At 35.3% G+C, this 21858-nt stretch overlaps 1 protein-coding gene across 2 annotated transcripts in view; it reads right to left on the bottom strand.

Annotated features, from left to right (window-relative positions):
• RNGTT (RNA guanylyltransferase and 5'-phosphatase) overlaps window positions 1–21858 on the bottom strand; it is a 317096-nt gene that overhangs the window by 123901 nt on the left and 171337 nt on the right. For both annotated transcript variants that reach the window (XM_028108105.2, XM_028108106.2), the window contains one exon: window positions 4706–4806. In XM_028108105.2, the coding sequence (XP_027963906.1) occupies window positions 4706–4806 (101 nt within the window). The remainder of the gene's footprint in view (window positions 1–4705; window positions 4807–21858) is intronic.

The following is a 21858-nucleotide window of genomic DNA, read 5'->3' as shown; positions in this document are numbered from 1 at the left end:
GAGGAAGCTTAGAAAGATTAGCAAGAAAGTAACAGCAGCAAGAAGGACTGAAACTAGGATTTGATTCTATATAGTCTGGACCAAGAACCCATGTTCCTAACCATTAGACCTGTGTTCTTAACCACTATACATATAGCCAAGGTTATTTTAAGATATTTGTTACCAAAAAAAATCTACAAATAAAAGTTTTGTGACTTTATGTTCTTGCTCTCCAGATATTTAACAATTTATGATTACACAAATAAGTTGAAGATATATGTACTTTAAAAGGGAAAAATTAATAGGGATTAGAATCAAATGGGAAATAATTCACATAGAAAACTGAACTTACACCGTTCAGCAAACAAAAGAATTGCAGGAGCAACAAAAAGGAAGTATGGACTTTTAAATCTATTTTAATTAAAACAAAAATGACAGCAAACATTTAAATGCTTACCATGTGCCATCTGTTCTATTTTAAATATATTAGCTTATTTAATCCTTTTAAGTCTTAAGTCTTATGAGGTCAATTTCCATTTTATGAATGAGAAATAGAAGGCACAGGAAAAAAGGAATGTGCTCAAGGTCACAGAGCTAATAAGGATATTTAAACAAACGGCAGTCTGACTCCAGAATCTGTGCTCTAAACTACTATGCTATATAAATAGTAAATTTATACTACTCACTATAAGCCACTGACATTGTACTAAAGAGTTTGCACTTTCCAGAAGAGACCTTTGTAATTCTAGCTTTTGACACAATGACCAGTTTTTGGTTATAGATAAGTTAATATAAACTCATAATATTTTTTAAAACACATAGATAGCTCTCAGATAAAAATCTCTATTGTATGTCTACAAAGTTCAATACAATGCAAATAGCTAAGATATATAAAAGTTATTTTAGGCCATGATAAATCAAAGTTAATATACCCCAAATTTTCAGAAATGATACTAAAAGGAGTTAAAAAAAAAAGCAAAGTTTAGATTTTAATTGCCATCAACAGGACATTTAATAATACATTTTTCTATTTGTATTAAATTTTAATCTAACAAGAATCTACACTATACCCACTTTATTACAGCAGCTGAGTAAAACTCAAAACCATACTTTGAAAGCCTAAGACTTCATTAAAAAAAAAAAAAGGAGACATTTTCAAGGATTGGTACTTGTATTACACTTTTTAAGACATTCTACTCCATTCTAAGCTTTAGATTAGATTAGTTTTTAGATTTAGAAATATTTAGAAGTGCAATCAAGAAAAGAAATGAGCTTGTCTCATGGTATTTTAATATCTTAGTACCACTTCACTTAGCTCTGTCTTACAATTTAGAGACATGGCTACTCTCCTTTCAAACTATTGCAAACATATTTCTTAAAATGCCCTCTAACATAAGCATTAGATGTAAGCTCATTTATTTAGTGAAAACTGCTATAATACATAACATTCTTTACATTAACAAAGTGTATTATGCTGGCTAACTGAATAACACATGCTTTATGTAATAGTTATCACATTGTATTCCATATTAAATACCCTATTTTTGAAACCCATGTTACATAAATAAATTATGTACCTACACAAATATAACTTGCACATTCCTATCATAAAATCACCTTAAGTGCTAACATTGTGGTGTGTTTTAAAGATGTACCAGAATTAAAAGTAATTCTTTTTTTTTGGTAAGAAGACATTTAAAAATAGGTAAAATTTTAAAAGAACAAAATATACTTAAAAACATACTAAGAACAAAGCAAAACTGGGATGACAAACTATTAAACTGAATTACATCTCGCTATATTTAACTGCAGTGGACAACTGCAAGAAAAAAATATCATTTTTGCTACTTAGAAAATGGACATCCTATATATAGCCTCATGTAGCTTTTCAGTGCTAAAAATTATGATCTGTAAAAAGCAAAACAAAGTTTTTCAAAAGTCAACAAAACATCAGTAAAACACACACAAGGCCCTACAAGCCAGCAATTGCACTACTAGGTATTTACCCCAAAGGGGCATCTGCACCCCAATATTTATAGCAGCAATGTCCACAACAGCCAAACTATGGAAAGAGCCCAGATGTCCACTGACAGATGAACAGATAAAAAAGATGGGGTATGTAAATTAAAAAAAAGATGGGGTATGTATATATACCATTGACTACTACTCAGCCATCAAAAAAATGAAATCTTACCATTTGCAATGACGTGGATGGAACTGGAGGGTATTATGCTAAGTGAAATAAGTCAGAGAAAGACATGTATCATATGATCTCACTGATATGTGGAATTCGAGAAACAAAACAAGAGCATACCGGAAGGGAGGGAAAAATAAAACAAAATGAAATCAGAGAGGAAGACAAACCATAAAAGACTCTTAATCATAGGAAACAAACTGAGGGTTGCTGGAGGGCAGGGGGATGGGGGGATGGGGTAACTGGGTGATGGACATCAAGGAGGGCACTTGATGTAATGAGCACTGGGTGTTATATAAGACTGATGAATCACTGACCTCTACCTCTGAAACTAATAATACATTATATGTTAATTAATTGAATTTAAATAAACACACACAAGGATTTACACTGCTTAACAAAGTATTATAAATATAGCATTAGACAAAATAGAAGATTAAGTAATGAAGTGATTTAAAATTTTTATTTCTTCCAAAGAACCATATTCACCTATGTCTTTTAAGGAAAAAAAAAGAAAGATGCAGGCAGCCTACCAGAATTAATCCCTCAGCCTCCACTGTTTTAGAAGTACACCAGACTTCTAAAAGGCACTCCCAGAGAACACATCAAGCCTACACTCAGCTTGCTTAACTACTGATGTGTAGGTTCCACAGCGAACTGGCAACTCAGAATATCTGCATACTAGGTACTTAGAATGATTTTGAATTCAATACTTATCAACACTTATCCAAAGATTTTATGTATATAGTTTGGGGCAGTTTAAAAAAATTGATAATATTTAATTATTAATATTATTAAGAATAGCATATTAATATAAAGCATTTGCTGATGCTTAATAACAAACTATTAATTGGTATTGATATTAATACCAGTAGTTATCCAAAATTAAATAAGAGAAATAATATTTTTGGATAAGTACTGATAAGTAAACTTAAGATTATTCTTTTGCACAAAGAATCTGGTATATAGATATTGTGGGTTGCCAATGCTATATCTTTTATCTAATCTTTGATATTATTTGATGAAAAATATATATATATATCACATAATCCCAAAAATAGTCAAAAGTTTATCTACGTATCATTGGATGAACTCAGACCAATACAGAGTAAAATACCTAAGCAACAGTATTTGGGGCCCCAGATAATTGTTCCAACTATAATTCGCTACTAAGTCAGAAACTCTTATTTAAGGATATAAGATATTAAATACTCTATTTTATGAAAATCAACACTCGTATGATTTATTAAACTCCTTTTTTTTACTTAGGATTCACCACACTGCACAGTATCCTTTAAAAATGCAGTCTTTTGGGGCGCCTGGGTGGCTCAGTCGGTTAAGCAACTGCCTTCGGCTCAGGTCATGATCCTGGAGTCCTGGGATCGAGTCCCACATCGGGCTCCCTGCTCAGCAGGGAGTCTGCTTCTCCCTCTGACCCTCCCCCCTCTCATGCTCTCTCTCTCTACCTCATTCTCTCTCAAATAAATAAATAAAATCTTTAAAAAAAAAATGCAGTCTTTTAAGAAACTATTTTCTGGAGTCTGGATTCATATAACTGATCACATATCCTTCATTCCATTAGCTACAAAAAGCAAATCTGCAGTTTACCTTTGGCAAGTAAAAAGGATTTCATATCATGTAGTAGTAAACTTTTAATCTCTCTGTCAGTGTTATTTACTTTCTCTTTATGATTTCCTTGATTAAACATTTCTTATTTTGGTGCTATATATTTACTTAAATAAAAGGTCGTAATTTGTGGAACAAGGTGAACTAAAACAAGGTTTTGGGAAAACAATGAAAATGTTCAGGCCAGAACACCTTTATTCTAAAATAACAACCAATAAAGTCATATAAGGAAGATTAACCAGTAAATGAAAAAACGATGACCATTATGAAAAATCTTTTTTAAAGATTTTTTTTTTGTTCAGAGAGAGAGAGAGCACAAGCTGGGGAGACGGGCAGAGGGAGAGGGAGAAGCAGACTCCCTGCTGAGCAGGGAGCCCAATGTGGGGCTCAATTCCAGGACCCTGAGATCAGGACCTGAGCTGAAGGCAGACACTTAAGCAACTGAGCCACCCAGGCGCCCCTACATTATGAAAAATCTTAATGAAAGTCAACAATTAAACTATGGAAAAATGTTTTTGCTATGCAAATGCAAGCTTGGAGTAGTTTCTTTCAAGTAAAAAAGACTTACTTCAAAACACTTAGTTGTAACAACCATGGTCATATATTTATAATTGGCAGGAATTGTCAAGTAAAATCTATTTTCATGTTTACAACTTAACAAAGTTCATTTTTTATATTAGAAATGACTGTACTTTTGAAGACCAAAATTAGTAAAGTTTAAAGGATACAAAATGTCAGTAGCTCTAACAGCTGAAAATCAGATGTACAGGTATGTACGTATATTGTAAAAATAAAGTATTTTACTTTTACGTGGGGTAAAGTATATGTAAAGTATCCAGTAAACAGTGAAGTCTTATACAAACAGTATTATTTCATGTAAAAATGGTGGCAAAAGTGCATACTTACCCTTCTCCTCCCATTCTTGTTATCTTTAGGCGGAAATCCACAGAATTCAGACTGGGAGGCTTCCATTTCAAAATATCATCACATCGACCAGGTTTATATTTCTAAAATGAATTAAAATGACAATGGTTAATAAGAAGCTAAAAAATTAAATATATCAATTACTTTTTATAGCATGCTTTGTAGTTTTTTAAACTGAAGGATAGTTGATATACAATGTTATGTTAATTTCAGGTGTACAACATAGAAGTTTGACAATTTTACATATTCTACATACACACTGCTCACCACAAACACTGCAGTTACCATCTGTCACCACACAAAGTTATTACAATATTATTGAGTATAGTCCCTATGCTGTACTTTTCAACACTGTAACTTACTTACTTTATAATTGAAAATTTGGGGCTCTTAAGTGAAATTTTATTTTTATTTTAAGCAAAATTACTACTTCTTTTCTGAATATAAATTTTATCTTCAACTAATGGGCAAAGCTAGATACCTACCTGCTTGGTAATGGCCTTGCTCCTTTTTCTGCCAAAGCATGCAGACCTTTCTTTGTGAAAGTCCAGAAAAAGAATGAAACCTGTTATTCTCTCCAATCTTTCTATGACTTACAGGAAGTTTGATCATTTTTTAAAAATTGTTTTTTCTTGTTCAGCTTTATTGTGAGATAATTCACAATGAATAAAATCAATGAGTAAATTTTTTAAAAGATTTTATTTATTTATTTGAGAGAGAGAAAGTAGTAGCGGGGGGGGTAGAAGAAGAGGGAGAAACAGACCCCCAGCTGAGCAGGGAGCCCAAAATGGGGCTCCATCCATCCTGGAATTCCGGGATCATGACCTGAGCCAAAGGTAGACGCTTACCTGACTGAGCCACCCAGGCACCCCTAAGGAGTGAATTTGAACACATGGATAAAATCACATAACCACTACCAAACTCATGATATATAGCACTCAATCACCCCAAAAAGTTTCCTCCTGACTCTGCACTCAATTCCATCGAACTCTCTGGCAACAGAGACCTTCATCTTATCACTATAGTTCTTTCTTTTCCAGAATTCATAAGAAATTCTTAACCTAAGGTTTTGCACTTTATCAGTGCTGGTGCATATATCAGCAGTCTGTTCCTTTTTATTACTGAATGGGATTCCATTTTATGTATATACCTCAAATTGTTTATGCATTTTCAGACTGATGCATATTTGGGTTGTTCCCAGATTTAGGCTATCATGAATGAAGTTGCTCTGAACATTTGTGTAGACATGTTTTCCTAACTTGGGTAAATATCTAGGATTAGAAATGGCTGGGTCACATGGTAAATATATATTTAACATTATAAGAAACTGTCAAATTGTTTTAAAAAGTGGCTGTAACATTTTCCATTCCCACCAGTAATATATGAGAGGTCAATTTGCTCCATATCCACTCCAGGACTAGGCATTGTTGGTCATTTTAATTTGGAAGTGTATCTCACAATTTTAATTTGCATTTCTCTAAGGACAGAAGATCTTTTTTTAAATTTTTTTCATTTTTTAATTTAAATTCAATTAGCCAACATATAACACATCATTAGTTTCCGATACAATGTTCAATGATTCATTAGTTGCATATAACACCCACTGCACATCAAATCTCATGCCCTCCATAATGCCCATCACCCAGTTACCCCATCCCCCCACCCACCTCCCTTTCCCCAACCCTGTTTGTTTCCTAGAGTTAAGAGTCTCTCATGATTTGTCTCCCTCTCTGATTTCTTCCCATTCAGTTTTCCCTCCCTGTCCCTATGATCCTCTGCACTATTCATTATATTCCACATATGAGTGAAAGCATATGGTAATTGTCTTTCTCTGATTGACTTATTTCACTTAGCCTAATACCCTCCAGTTCCATCCACGTCAACGCAAATGGTAGGTATTCATCCTTTCTGATGGCTGAGTAATATTTCATTGTTTATATGAACCACCTCTTCTTTATCCATTCATCCGTTGAAGGATATCTTGGCTCCTTCCACAGTTTGGCTGTTGTGGACATTGCTGCTATTAACATTGGAGTACATGTGGCCCTTCTTTTCACTACATCTGTATCTTTGGGGTAAATACCCAGTAGTGCAATTGCTGGGTCGTGGTATAGCTCTATTTTTAATTTCTTGAGGAACCTCCATACTGTTTTCCAGAGTGGCTGTACCAGCTTGCATTCCCACCAACAGTGTAAAAGGGTTCCCCTTTCTCCACATCATTGCCAACATTTGTTGTTCCCTGCCTTGTTTATTTTAGCCATTCTAACTGGTGTATCTCATTGTGGTTTTGATTTGCATTTCCCTGATGCCAAATGATATAGAGCATTTTATCATGTGTCTGTTGGCCATTTGCAGCTCTTCTTTGGGGAACTGTCTGTTCATGTCTTCTGCCCATTTCTTGATTGGATTATTTGTTCTTTGGGTGTTGAGTTTGATAAATTCTTTATAGATCTTGGATACCAGCCCTTTATCTGTAATGTCATTTGCAAATATCTTCTCCCATTCCATAGGTTACCTTTTGCTGCTTCCTTTGCTCTGCAAAAGTTTTTTATCCTGATAAAAGTCCCAATAGTTCATTTTTGCTCATTTCCCTCGCCATTAGAGACTGTATCTTGCAAGAAGTTGCTGCAGCCGAGGTTGACGAGGTTACTGCCTGTGTTCTCCTCTAGGATTTTGATGGATTACTGTCTCACATTTAGGTCTTTTCATCCATTTTGAGTTTATCTTTGTGTAGGGTATTTAATAGTCCAGTTTCATTCTTCTGCAGGTTGCTGTTCAATTTTCCCAGCACCATTTATTGAAGAGACTGTTTTCCATTGGATATTGTTTTCTGCTTTGTTGAAGATTAGTTGACCATAGAGTTGAGAGTCCATTTCTGGGTTCTCTATTCTGTTCCATTGATCTATGTGTCCGTTTTTGTGCCAGTACCATGCTATCTTTATGATCATAGCTTTGTAATAGAGCTTGAAGTCAGGCATTGTGATGCCCCCAGCTTTGCTTTTCTTTTTCAACATTCCCCTGGCTATTAGGGGTCTTTTCTGGTTCCATAAAAATTTTAGGATTGTTTGTTCCAGCTCTGTGAAAAATGTCGATGGTCTTTTGATAGGGATTGCACTGAATGTGTAGAATGCTCTAGGTAGCATAGACATTTTAACAATATTTGTTCTTCCAATCCATGAGCATCGAACATTTTTCCATTTCTTTGTGTCTTCCTCCATTTCTTTCATTGAGTGTTCTATAGTCTTCTGAGTACAGATCCTTTGCCTCTTTGGTTAGGTTTATTCCTAGGTATCTTATGGCTTTGGATGCAATTGTAAATGGGATCGATTCCTTAATTTCTCTTCGTTCTATCTCATTGTTAGTGTATAGAAATACAAGTGATTTCTGTGCATTGATTTTATATCCTGCCACTTTGCTGATTTCCTGTATGAGTTCTAGAAGTGTTGGGGTGGAGTCTTTTGGGTTTTCTACATAGAGTATCGTGTCATCGGAAAGAGTGAGGGTTTGACTTCTTCTCTACTGATTCGGATGCCTTTTATTTCTTTTTGTTGTCTGATTGCTGAGGACTTCTGGTACTATGTTGAACAGCAGTGGTGATAGTGGACATTCCTGTCGTGTTCCAACCTTAGGGGAAAAGCTCTCAGTTTTTCCCCACTAAGGATGATATTCGCTGTGGGCTTTTCATAGATGACTTTTATGATATTGAGGTATGTACCCTCTATCCCTACATTGTGAAGAGTTTTAATCAAGAAAGGATGCTGTACTTTGTCAAATGCTTTTTCTGCATCTATTGAGAGAATCATATGGTTCTTGTCCTTTCTTTTATTTATGTAGTGTATCACACTGATTGATTTACAGATGTTGAACCACCCTTGCAGCCCAGGAATAAATCCCACTTGGTCATGGTGAATAATCCTTTTAATGTACTGTTGGATCCTACTGGCTAGTATTTTGGCGAGAATTTTTGCACCCATGTTCATCAGGGATATTGGCCTGGAATTCTCCTTTTTGGTGGGGTCTTTGTCTGGTTTGGGGATCAAGGTAATGCTGGCCTCACAGAAAGAGTTTGGAAGTTTTCCTTCCATTTCGATTTTTTGAAACAGCTTCAGAAGAATAGGTATTATTTCTTCTTTAAATGTTTGGTTGAATTCCCCTGGGAAGCTGTCCAGCCCTGCACTCTTGTTTGTTGGGAGATTTTTGATTACTGCTTCAATTTCCTAGCTGGTTATGGGTCTGTTCAGATTTTCTACCTCTTCCTGTTTCAGTCTTTGTAGTTTTTAAGTTTCCAGGAATGCATCCATTTCTTTCAGACAGCTGAATTTGTTAGCATATAGTTGCTCATAATATGTTCTTATAACTGTTTGTATTTCTTTGGTGTTGGTTGTGATCTCTCCCCTTTCATTCATGATTTTATTAATTTGGGTCCTTTCTCTTTTCTTTTAGTTAAGTCTGGCCAGAGATTTATCAATCTTATTCTTTCAAAGAACCAGCTCCTAGTTTCGTTGATCTGTTCTACTGTTCTTCTGGTTTCTATTTCATTGATTTCTGCTCTAATCTTTATTATTTCTCTTCTCCTGCTGGGTTTAGGTTTTATTTGATGTTCTTTCTCCAGGTCCTTCAGGTGTAAGGTAGCTTGTGTACTTGGGATTTTTCTAATTTTTTGAAAGAGGCTTGTATTGAATGTACTTCCCTCTTAGGACTGCCTTTGCTATACCCCAGAGGGTTTGAACCAATGTGCTTTCATTCACATTAGTTTCCGTGAATTTTTTTCTAATTCTTCCTTAATTTCCTGGTTGACCCATTCATTCTTTAGTAGGATGCTCTTTAACCTCCAAGTGTTTGAGTTCCTTGCAAATTTCTTCTTGTGATTCAGTTCCAGTTTCAGAGCATTGTGGTCTGAAAATATGCAGGGAATAATTTCAGTCTTTTGGTATCAGTTGAGACCTGATTTGTGACCCAGGATGTCTATTATCTACTATCTATATCTAATAGATCCCTCTATTCTGGAGAAAGTTCCATGTGCACTCAAGAAAAATGGGTATTCTGTTGTAGAATGAAATGTTCTGTATATATGTGTGAAGGCCATCCGGTCCAGGGTGTCATTCAAAGCCCTTGTTTCTTTGCTGATCTTCTGCTTACATGATCTGTCCATTGCTGTGAGTGGGGTATTAAAGTCCCCTACTATTAATGTATTATTATGTTTCTTTACTTTGATTATTAATTGGTTTATGTAATTGGCTGCTCCCACGTTGGGGGCATAGATATTCACAATTGCTAGATCTTCTTGTTGGATAGACACTTTAATTATGATACAGTATCCCTCTACATCTCTTATTACAGTCTTTGGTTTAAAATCTAGTTTGTCTGATATGAGGATTGCTATCCCAGCTCTCTTTTGAGGTCCATTAGTATGGTAAATGGTTCTCCACCCCTTCACTTTCAGTCTGGAGGTGTCTTTAGGTCTAAAATGAGTCTCTTGTAGACAGCATATGGATGGTTCTTGCTTTTTTTATCCAATCTGATACCCTATGTCTTTTGGTTGGAGCATTTAGCCCATTTACTTTCAGAGTAACTATTAAAAGATATGAATTTAGTGCCATTGTATTGCCTGTAAAGTCCCTGTTTCTGTAGATTTTCTCTGTTTCTTTCTGGTCTATGACAGAAGATCTTAAAGATCTTTGAATGTGTTTATTTGCTATCTGTGTATCTTCTTCGGTGAAGTGTCTATTCAAAACTTTACCCTTGTTTTTACTGGGTTATCTCCTTTTATTGACTTGTAAGAGTTGTTTATATATTCTTAATAAATAACCTTGGTTGGATGGACATACTGCAAATATTTTCTACCAGTCTTTGTTTTACCTTTTCATTTTCTTAATTTCTTTTGATGAGTAATTCTTTTTATTTTAATGAAGCCAAAAATCAATTTTTCCAGCTTTATTGAGGTATGACTGAGAAAAAATCTAAGGTGTATAACATGTTTTGATATATGTATAAACTGTGAAATGATTACCACAGTCAAGCTAACATATCCATCATCACACATAATTTCATTCTTGTGGGTATGTGGCAAGAGCATTTAAGATCTACTCTTTTAGCAAATAATAATACATACTATTAACCATAGTCACTATGTTCACATTAGGCGTCTAGAATTTATTCACCTTTTGATGGAAAGTTTTTACCCTTTGATCAATATCTTCTCTTCTCCCCTACCCGTCTCTAGTAACCACCGTCCTACTCTCTGTTATGATGTGTTCAATCTTTCTTTTTCTTTTTTAAGATTCCATTTATATGTGAGATCATGTGGTATTTGTCTAGCTTATTTCATTTAGCATAAAGTACTTTAGCGTCATCCATGTTGTCACAAATGGCAGGATTTCCTTCTTTCCTTAAGACTGAGTAATATTCCACTGTGTGTGTGTGTGTGTGTGTGTATTTTATCTATTCATCTGTTGATAGACACTTAAGTGGTTTCCATATATTGGCTACTATGAATAATGCTGCAGTAAACATGGGAAGGCAGATATCTCTTCAAGATCCTGATTTTACTTCTGTTGGGTATATATCCAGAAGTGGGGTGATCATATGGTAGTTCTATTTTTAATTTTTTGAAAAATCTCCATTCTGTTTTTCATAATAGCTGTACCAATATACATCTCCATCAACGGTGTACAGGGGTTCCCTTTTCTCCACCACCTCACCAATATATGTAATCTTCTGACTTTTTGATAATGGCTGCTCTAACTGATGTAAGATGGTATCTCACTGTGGTTTTGATCTGCATTCCCAATTAGTGATGTTGAACTTTTCTAAATCATCAATTTTAAAATTTTATAATTTGTGCTGCTTTTTGGGCCCTCTTTAAGGAATCTTTGCACATCCTAAGATTGCTATAATTTTCTACTATGTTTTCTTAGAAAATTTCATCATTTTAGCTGTTACTTGGGGGGGTATACGACCCATTTGAGGTTAATTTATTTCTACAATATGAAGTAAAGGACTCGGTGCACTATCAGATGGATATCAAATCGATACAGCACCACTGAAAAGATTGTCTTTCCTCACTGAGTTGCCTTGGCACCTCTGTCAAAAATCAATTGTTTACAGCTACAGATATATGTCTATTCTCACTAATCTGCTGCACTGAATAATATGCCTTTCTTCCTCCTGATAGCACACTCTCTCAATTACTGTGGCTTTATAGTAAGTTTTGAAATCTGGTTGTGTAAGTCCTTAAACTTTGTTCTTCTTTTCCCAAACCCTCTTAGCTAAGGTTGCATTTATATTTCCACATAAGTTTTAAAATCAGCTTGTCAATTTCTATGAAAAATAAATCTACTGGGTTTTTAATTAAGATCACACTGAATCAAAAGGTCAATTTGGGGAGACGAGACATCTTAACACTGAATCTTCCAATTCATTAACACTGCAAACTATTTATTTAGGTCTTCCAAAATTTGCTCAGCAATGTTTTCTGATTTTCAATATACAAATCTTTTTTTTATTTTTTTGATGTAGTGTTCCATGATTCATTGTTTGCGTATAACACCCAGTGCTCCATTCAATACCTGCCCTCTTTAATACCCATCACCAGGCTAGCCCATCCCCCCACTCTCTCCCCTCTAGAACCCTCAGTTTGAGTCCACAGTCTCTCATGGTTCATCTCCCCCTCCGATATCCCTTCCTTCATTTTTCCTTTCCTACTATCTTTTTTTTTTTTAACATATAATGTATTATTTGTTTCAGAGGTACAGGTCCGTGATTCATCAGTCCTACACAACTCACAGCACTCACCACAGCACACACCCTCCCCAGTGTCCATCACCCAGCCACCCCATCCCTCCCACCCCCCACCACTCCAGCAACGCTGTTTGTTTCCTGAGATTAAGAATTCCTCATATCAGTGAGATCTTATGATACATGTCTTTCTCTGATTGACTTATTTCGCTTAGCCTAATACCCTCTAGTTCCATCCACGTCGTTGCAAATGGCAAGATTTCATTTCAATATACAAATCTTAACACAAATTTTGTTAAATTCATTCCTCACAATTTAATATTTTTGGTGGAATTATCAATACAAAAAATCAATTGTATTTCTATACAAGAGCAATGAAAACAATCCAAAAAGGAAAGCAATTCTATTTATAATAACATCTAAAAGAACAAAATTCCTAGGAATAAATTTAACCAAGGAAGTAAATGATCTGTATACTCAGAACTGACAAACCTTACTGCAAAAGTTAAAGACCTAAAAGTTGGAAAACATCCAGTGTTCACAGATAGTGCAATATTGCAATTTACAATAAGAAATATATATTTGGTCTTCATCCCGCTTCTGGTACAGAGCTCCTAAAACCTTTGGAATTCCCTAAGTGATGAGTGCAATAAAGGTCTTTTTTTCTGTCAATGAGGTGGATTTTGGAAAGCACTTAATTAAGGTTGAGGACTGGTGGCCAGAGCAGCCAACCATGTGATTAGAGGGGAGGAATTTTCAGTCCCTCCCCCCTGACTTCTAGGGAGGAGAGAAGGCTGGACGTTAGATCAATCACCAAAGGCCACTGATTTAATCAATCATGCCTATGTAATGAAGGCTCCATAAAAAACAACAACAACAAAAGCCGAGGATTCAGAGAGCTTCCAGGTTGGTGACCATATGAAGATTCGGGGAGAGTGGCAAGGCTGGAAAGGGCATGAAAACTCTGTGCCCCTTCCCCATTCCTTGTCTACAGAGGGATTCCATCTAGCAAATTAATCAAACCTGAGGAGAGGGTCATGGAAACCTCTGATTTACAGCCAGTTGGTCAGAAGTACAGGTAACAACCTGGGCTTGCCACTGGCATCCGAAAGGAGAGGGTGGAGGCAGAAATCTTGTAGGACTGAGTCTTCAAGCTGTGGAATCTGACCTATCTCCAAGTGTCAGAATTGAGTTGAATTACAGGACACCCAGCTGGTATCGTAGAATTACTTGTTGATGTGGGGAACACACACACACACACACACACACACACACACACACACACAGGAATTGGTCTCAGAGTACCAATTTAGGAAGACTTAATTAGTATTGCTAGGATGTCAATACTACCCAAAGCAATCTACAGATTCAATGTAATCCCTATCAAAATTCCAACAGCCTTTTGCATAGAAATAAAAAAGCTGATCCCCATATTCATATGGAATTGCAAGAGACCCAGAAAAACCAAAACAATCTTGAAAAGAGAACAAAGTTGGAGGATTCACACATCCCAATGTCAAATCTTAGGACAAGGCTATTGTAAATCAAAACAGAGATACTGGCATAAAGGTAGACACAGACCAATGGAAAAGAACTGAGAGTACAGAAATACACCTATATGTCAATAGCCAATTGATTTTTTTTTTTTACAAGGATGCAAAGTCCATTCAATGGGGAGAGAATATTCTCTTCAACAAATGATGCTGGGATAGCTAGATTTCCACATGCAAAATAATAAAGTTGGATTGCTATCTCCCACTATATAAAAACTAATTAAAAATGGACCAATGAGGGGGGCTTAGGTGGCTCAGTCAGTTGAGCATCTGTCTGACTCTTGATTTTGGCCCAGGTCATGATCTCAGAGTTGTGGGATCGAGCCCCCCATCAGACTCCATGCTCGGGGGGAGCCTGCTTGAGGATTCTCTCCCTTTCCATCTGCTCCTCCCCCCTGCTTTCTCTCTCTCTCTCTCTCCCCTTGTCTCTCTCTCTAAAATAAATAAGTATATATTTTTTTAAAAAATGGACCAATGTCCTAAATATAACAACTAAAACCAAACAACTCTTAGAAGAAAATAGAGGGGTATATTTTTATAATCTTGGATTCTTAGGTATGACACCAAAAGCACTTGCAATAAAAGGAAAAAAAAAGGTAAACAGAACTTTATCAAATTAAAAACTTTTGTGCATCATAAGACATTATCAAGAAAGTGAAAAGACAACCTAAAGAATGGGGGAGAAAATGCAAATCATGTATCTAATAAGGATTTAATACCCAATATATAAAGAATTCCTACAACTCAGTAACAAAAGACAAACAACCCAATTTAAAAACTGTCAGGTGCCTGGGGAGTTCAGTCAGTTGAGCATCCAACTCTTGATCTTAGCTCAGCTCTTAATATCAGGGTCCTAAATATGAGCCCCACATGTAAATTGAATAGACATTTCTACATAGAAGATATAAAATGTCCAATAAGCATATAAAGCGATGCCATGAAAGAAATGTAAATCAAAACCACAATGGGATACCACTTCATACCTACTAGGGTGGCTTTCATCTTTTTTTAAAGGGGGGAGGGGAAAAAACAAATGTTGGAGAGGATATAGAGAGATTAGAACTCACATATATTACTGTAAGGAATAAAAAATGATGCAGCCACTACAGATAACAGTTTGATAGTTCCTCAAAAACTTAAACACAGAAGTACCCAATGATTCAGCAACCTACTGAGGTACGCAGCCAAAAAAATTGAAAACAGGGACTCAAACAGATACTTATATATGTAAATGTTTGGTGCAGAATTATTCAAAATAGTCAAAAGGTGGAAACCTAAGTTCCATCACGATAAACAAAATATGCTATGTACATACAATGGATTATTCAGCCATTCCTTTGAATGAAGTTCTAATACATGCTACAAAATGAATGAATCTCAAAAACACTATGCTAAGTGAAATAAGCCAGACACAAAAGGACAAAAATTGCATGACTCCACTTATATGAAATATCCATAATAGGCAAATTCATAGTGATAGAAAGTGGATTAGAGGTACCAGGAGCGTGGGGGAAAGGTAAGTTATTGCTTAATGCTTACAGAATTTCTGTTTGCGGTGATGTGAAAGTTTTGGAAATAGTAGAAATGGTTGCACAACACTGTCCGTGCAATTAAAGAGACTATAGGAAAAAAATGTTTTAAATGTATTCTGGGAACATAGTAAAAAGAGAAAATATTTTACTTGAGTGAATTTAGAACTGATTATAAAGGAATGATCATTGTAAGCCTTGACAAATGGATAATATTCACTTATGAAGATCTGAGCATGAAGTAAACATGAGTAAGACACAGGAGTAGAAATATATAGGATCTACTGAAGGAGAGGCAAGTATGTTCATTCAGCAAGGGCATTATAGGGAGTGGAGCCATATTATGAGAAAGATACTCATCGGGAAGGAAAAACTGCTAAGAGTTCTCTACTACTACTATTTTTCTTAAATATAAAGTCAAATTGCATTCTAACACATTTTTATAAATCTGAGAAAAACTGCAAAAACCCTAGTCACAGGATTACTTATTTCAAACAGAAATCCACATCATGACAAATTTAGTATAACTTGTTTTACTACAAAGACAAACCACTGGCATTGATAGAGAAGATATTTTATCTGTAGCAAATTTAAGAATACATGCTATTTCCCCCAAGTCTTATGTTTAAACATGAATGACTATAAAATCAAATATATAATATTTCAGTGGAAATTTCATCCATTTATTTGCCCTGAAAGATTCATTTAGGTAACATATCCTTCAGGATGATCACAAATAAATTTCTTTAAACTTATTAAATATAAATTTTTTAAATGTTAAAACTGCATAATTTTCCAGCTGTCAACCCATTAATGAAAAGAATCTGATAAAATTTAGTCTTTTCTTCTAATAAAGCATACCTGACAGAAATGTCATAGACCTTTTAGTGAGAGTGGTTCACTACGCTATTGAGGGGTAAAAAAAAGTTAAGGGAAGAAAGGAAAGTCAGCACCCTACCTAGACCCCATTCACGACCTCTGCCAAGGGAATGTCATCCTTAGAGACAAACCATCATTTACTTCTTTCCCTATTTATTTATAACTATGAGTATGGGACCACTTAGAAACCAATACCAATCTAAGTTATTAAATATAGGAAAGTTTAATGGTGTATGGTTTTAAAATATTTCATAACAGGTAGTTAATGACAAATTCTGAAAAGAATTTTAATCTATAATATTATTTGTATAACAAACATTAAATATCCTTCACATTCTTCTCTCTGGAAATTAAGACTCAATCTTGAATCTAATGAGAAAACAGCATGTACTAATTCTGATTTTTCACAGCAATAATTCAGAAACTTAAGTCTTTCCTCATCTCATTGCACACAAAACCATTTATTAATTTGAAATACTAGACTTGATATTATTGGGAATTTGAAAGCACCTTTATGAAAATTAATGAAATTCATAATAAATTTTAGAAAATTATATTTTAAAATACCCTGGTTCTCAATTACTGAATATAAATTCTACAATGACACAGATTCCATGAGTAAAATGTATTAAAATACTTATTAGAATTTAAATTCTATTCTAGCAAAAATCATGTCTAATTATGTGCCTAAAAACACCTAGTAAAATGGTCAATAAATACTTGATAAATAAAAATAATGAAGTGCAAAATTTTAAAATTTATTATAAAGTATTAGTCTCTGGTACATTTGAAAATATTTTTTAAATAGAATAATTTAGATTGTGAAATGATTTAAATTAGCAATATTTATGAAAGACTACACGTATCAATCACTACCAAAAAAATCCTTTTTTCATGATCCCCAAAATAATAAATGCAAAGATATTATATAACACAGGGACTTAGTCTGTGTTAGAAAATTAGAAATTTATGGGCACCTGGGTGGCTCAGTCAGTTAAACATCTGCCTTTAGCTCAGGTCATGATCCCAGAGTCCTGGGATCAAGCCCCCATCAGGCTCCCTACTCAGCGGGGAGTCTGCTTCTCCCTCTGCCCCTCCCCCCAGCTCGTTCTCTCTCTCCCTCGCAAAAGTTTTATAAAATTAAATATTTATGAGTTATCAAACTTTAAAATACAGAATAGAATCCTGCTGATCTATAAACATGGGTACAAAAACATCCTTTCAAGCTACAATTTTCAGGGTTAATTAGGAAGGAATGCATTTTAATTTCATCAAATTCACCAGCATGTATCTAGATAAAAATAATTATCAAAGCTATATCTAACTGATACATATAATACTTAGTTCTATAGAAATAAATCTGGTTTTAACAGGTAAGCTGTTAAGTAAAAAATTGGGGATCGATTATGTCTGAAAGCAATCACCAATATAACCTGAGTTATCCATTATCCTCTTAAGAAAAAATGTCAACAGAGTAAAATGTTTGAGAAAGTGTTTACCAAATGGGAACACATCTGGCCTAGAGATAAAAGATGGCTATGTGCCATAGAGAAGTCTCTACAACCTAGAGAGAAAATGAAATGGAGGCATAAATGATATATTTGCTGGATAAAGCAGTGGTTCTCAATAGGGGCAATTTTACCCACTCCCCAGCCACCCGCCATACTTGGCAATGCCTGCATTTTTGGTTGTCACACTAGGGAAGGGGAGGGAGCAACGCTGCCATCTAGTGGGTAGAGACCAGAGATGTTGCTAAACTTAAAACCTACAAGGCAGCTGCCCACAGCAAAGAATTATCCAGCCCAAAATGTCATGGTACCAAAGTTGAGAAACTCTAATGTAAAGGAAGCTAATAGTAATAATAGCAAAGGGGGCAAGATATTTAGCTCCTTTTTGCCTCTGCTAACTTCATGATTTTAAGCAAGTTCAAAGTGGGGCTTTATCTATTTCCCTTGTAAAAATGCAGTAACAGTATTTTGCTTGCCTTAAACATGGTATCTAAACCAGAGCTATCTCATACTTTGTAGCCCTATGCTCCTCTATGATTCCCACTACTAAAATGTGAGCAGTTATGTTATCATATTCCATCTAGGCCCTACACTGAAATCTGAGACAGAATGCCTTCTTCACAAGGATCACACCCTAAAGCTAAGAAAGATCCCTGACCTTACCATAATATTACTTTTATTTTTATTGGTCTAGCATTTAGTTTTAAGGAAAACAGAAGAAATCCTAATTGATATAATTAGGTATAGTGCTACTGGATAGAAGAGTAAACAACTCCAGACTTAGTGGCTTGGTTAGATCCTTTGTCCAGACTGAGTGAGGCTTTTAATCTAATCTGCAAGAGGGCGCCTGGGTGGCTCAGTCGGTTAAGCGACTGCCTTCAGCTCAGGTTATGATCCTGGAGTCCCTGGATCAAGTCCCGCATCGGGCTCCCTGCTCGACGGGGAGTCTGCTTCTCCCTCTGACCCTCCCCCCATCTCATGTGCTTTCTCTCTCTCTCATTCTCTCTCTCTCAAATAAATAAATAAATAAAATCTTTATAATCTAATCTGCAAGAGATTATAGAGGTGCTTTAAAAAAAAAACAAACAAAAACATAAAGAAGAGTTGCTAAGAAAGTACAACAAAGACATCAAAATCAGAGGGATGATGTAAAGGAAGTTTTCCTGAATAAGAAAAATGCATAAATTGAATTTTGAAAAACAATCAGGTTACAAGAAAATTCTAAGCAATGGGACCAGGAACATATCTGAATTGAGGGGAAGTTAGTTCAAGTTTTCTGAGACTAAGTTGGCTCACTACTCTATGCTGTTCTTGTTGATGTAAAGGGTTGGGGGAAGAACCATTCTCCCAATAAAACTATGTAAAGGCAATCATTTGGTATTCCACTTCTGAAAAGTGACAAACTTGGTAGAGACAGTAGGGAGAGGTATCATGGAAAGACTCAGGAGAAGAAAATGGAGACTTCCCAGTTCCCAAAGCTTGCTGACATTTCTCATTTACTTATAAAAATTTTATTGCTACTTATGGAAACTGAAGTTGTAATTTGAGAGTCAAATTGTAAGAGAATTGATATAGTTTCTTGGTTTATTCAGGTTGGAAAAATTACTCAAAAACACATTCAGATTACTATTTCTACTATCTTATTCACAAGTCTAATTAATTTCTTCTTGCTATTGTTTTAGTATAAAATAACCTGTGGCTTACATTTCTAATGAAACAACTTCTGAAAAAAACTATAATTATACAGAGACTTCTGAAACTTCAGCTTTACTTTCTATATCCATAGAACTACACTGATTTTAAAATTTAGCCAATAAGGAAACTGGGATAAAGACAGGTTAGGTGGCTCAGTCGGTTAAGCGTCTGCCTTCGGCTCAGGTCATGACCCCAGGGTCCTGGGATGGGGCCCCGCATCGGGCTCCCTGCTCAGTGGAGAACCTACTTCTCCCTCTCCCTCTGTGGCTCTCCCTGCTTGTGTGTACACACTCACTCTCTCTGTCAAATAAATAAATAAAATATTTAAAACAAAAAAAGATTAAATGAAAATACTCAGTAACAAGACCAGTTAATAGACCTGTATAAGAATACTAGAAAAATGAGGACCCCTGAAAACATGCAGTAAACTCCCCTTTTTACAGATAAACAAACTGATAACTAGAATGGTTACAACTTGTCCAAAAAAATTCCCAAATCACAGTAATACAAAAATCTTCATGCCATTAACAAAATAAAATGTATCATTTGTCCAAAAGCAAATGATGAAAGGTTCAAAGGGTTGGATTAAATGATGTCATGAGATGAGATAAGATTATAAAACTGTTCCAAAGGAAACCAATTTTAAGTCAGTGGTTTTCTAATTTCAATTTCTAATTTCTAATTCTAAAAATTCTAATTTCTAGTTTTGCAGGGAGGGATGAGTGGGAGGAGAAAGCAACTGGCAAGTGGCCTGGAGAGCAGGAAAAGAAAGCTCAGCACCTAACTTCTTCAGAACCCAAACCACTTAGCTCATCTCTACTAATAGTGAATGCCTACTAAGCCAACTATCTAGACCTATCTTTAATATTATAGGCCTAATCTCCCAATGCACTCTGATCCTACTCTCTGGGCCCACCAAAGTACCTCCCCTACTCTATCAGTCTGCACTCTTTCACCTTATACAGTGTAATGTAATTGTGCATGTGCTACTATGTCAAATTTCTCCATAGAATGCAAGTGCTTTGAGGGCAGACTTCTGCCTTTACCCATTTTTATTATTTCCAAAACTCAGCAATATATATGACATATAGTAAGCACCCAACTTATCAGATGAAGGAATGTGCTAATATATTCCACAACTCCAGATTAATTCCCACTTAATATCTAACATTACTATCATATGATTTAAAAAATTCCACTAACTTTTAGAGCTAGTGGACTCTCATGGAGTTTCTCCTCTTCTCTGGTAGCTACAAGTCTAAATCAAAGCAACCTACTGACAGCTGATCAAACTCTAGATACAAGTAACACCTGTAACTTACTATATACATCAACTACATTAACCTCCTTTTTACTAATTTATACTATATATACCACTAAAACAATTTTCTATGCTCCTAGCATTGGTATGAAGACTTGATATGATAGACAGTGCTCTCAGTTGAGGGCAGATCATTTAGTTAAAGAAGGCAATGGGAGTAATTTTGCCCTGCTGTCAATATTTCAGTTTAAGAGAATAATTCAATTTCTTTGTAAATCAGTTATTTAATAAATCTGGCTTTAAAACAACTCCAAGAGTTCTAATTATCTCAGGAAGCAAAGAAGTTCTCAAAAACTTCATAACAAAAATAATTTTCTAATTTCATGTTACATTACTCAACATGGAAACACACACACATACCTCTTGAATGACAGAAAGCAAGGAACAGAAATAAAACACATACATAAATACAAGTATCACACAACAGGGCACGGCAAACAGGGAGTGGAAAAAAAAGTCAACATATAATACTATATAGGCTTATTCTGCCTCATTAAAAACCATCAGAGAAACATTTACATTAAATATTTATCAGAGATTTTACAAAATTGTCTATTAAACAGTCATTTGGGGTAAATTTCAACATCGGAATCAATTCTGAATACACATTCTTCAAGTATCTATTCTCTGCCTTTTTTTTACTGTTACTCACTGCATATGACCCACTCTTCTAAAGCTCTAAATACATCTACAATAAAAATTACTTCCAAATCTTCATCTGTAGTCCAGATAAGTGTTTGCTTGGGGCACAGGGAGGGAGGGGAGTGCTGCCCTTTGCATTGTAGAAGATTTAGCGGCATCTCTGGCCACTGTTATCAGCACCAACATTCACCCCCTCTCAGTTGTGATAATCAAAAATGTCTCCAGACATTGGTGAATGTCATATGGCAAATAAAATGGCCACAGTTGAGAA

Source organism: Eumetopias jubatus, unplaced genomic scaffold, assembly GCF_037043125.1.
Source record: "Eumetopias jubatus isolate StellerSeaLion01/CBP00866 unplaced genomic scaffold, mEumJub1_p1.0 scaffold_6, whole genome shotgun sequence".
In the NCBI taxonomy this organism is placed as follows: Eukaryota; Metazoa; Chordata; class Mammalia; order Carnivora; family Otariidae; genus Eumetopias; species Eumetopias jubatus.
This window is presented reverse-complemented; position numbering and strand designations above follow the sequence as displayed.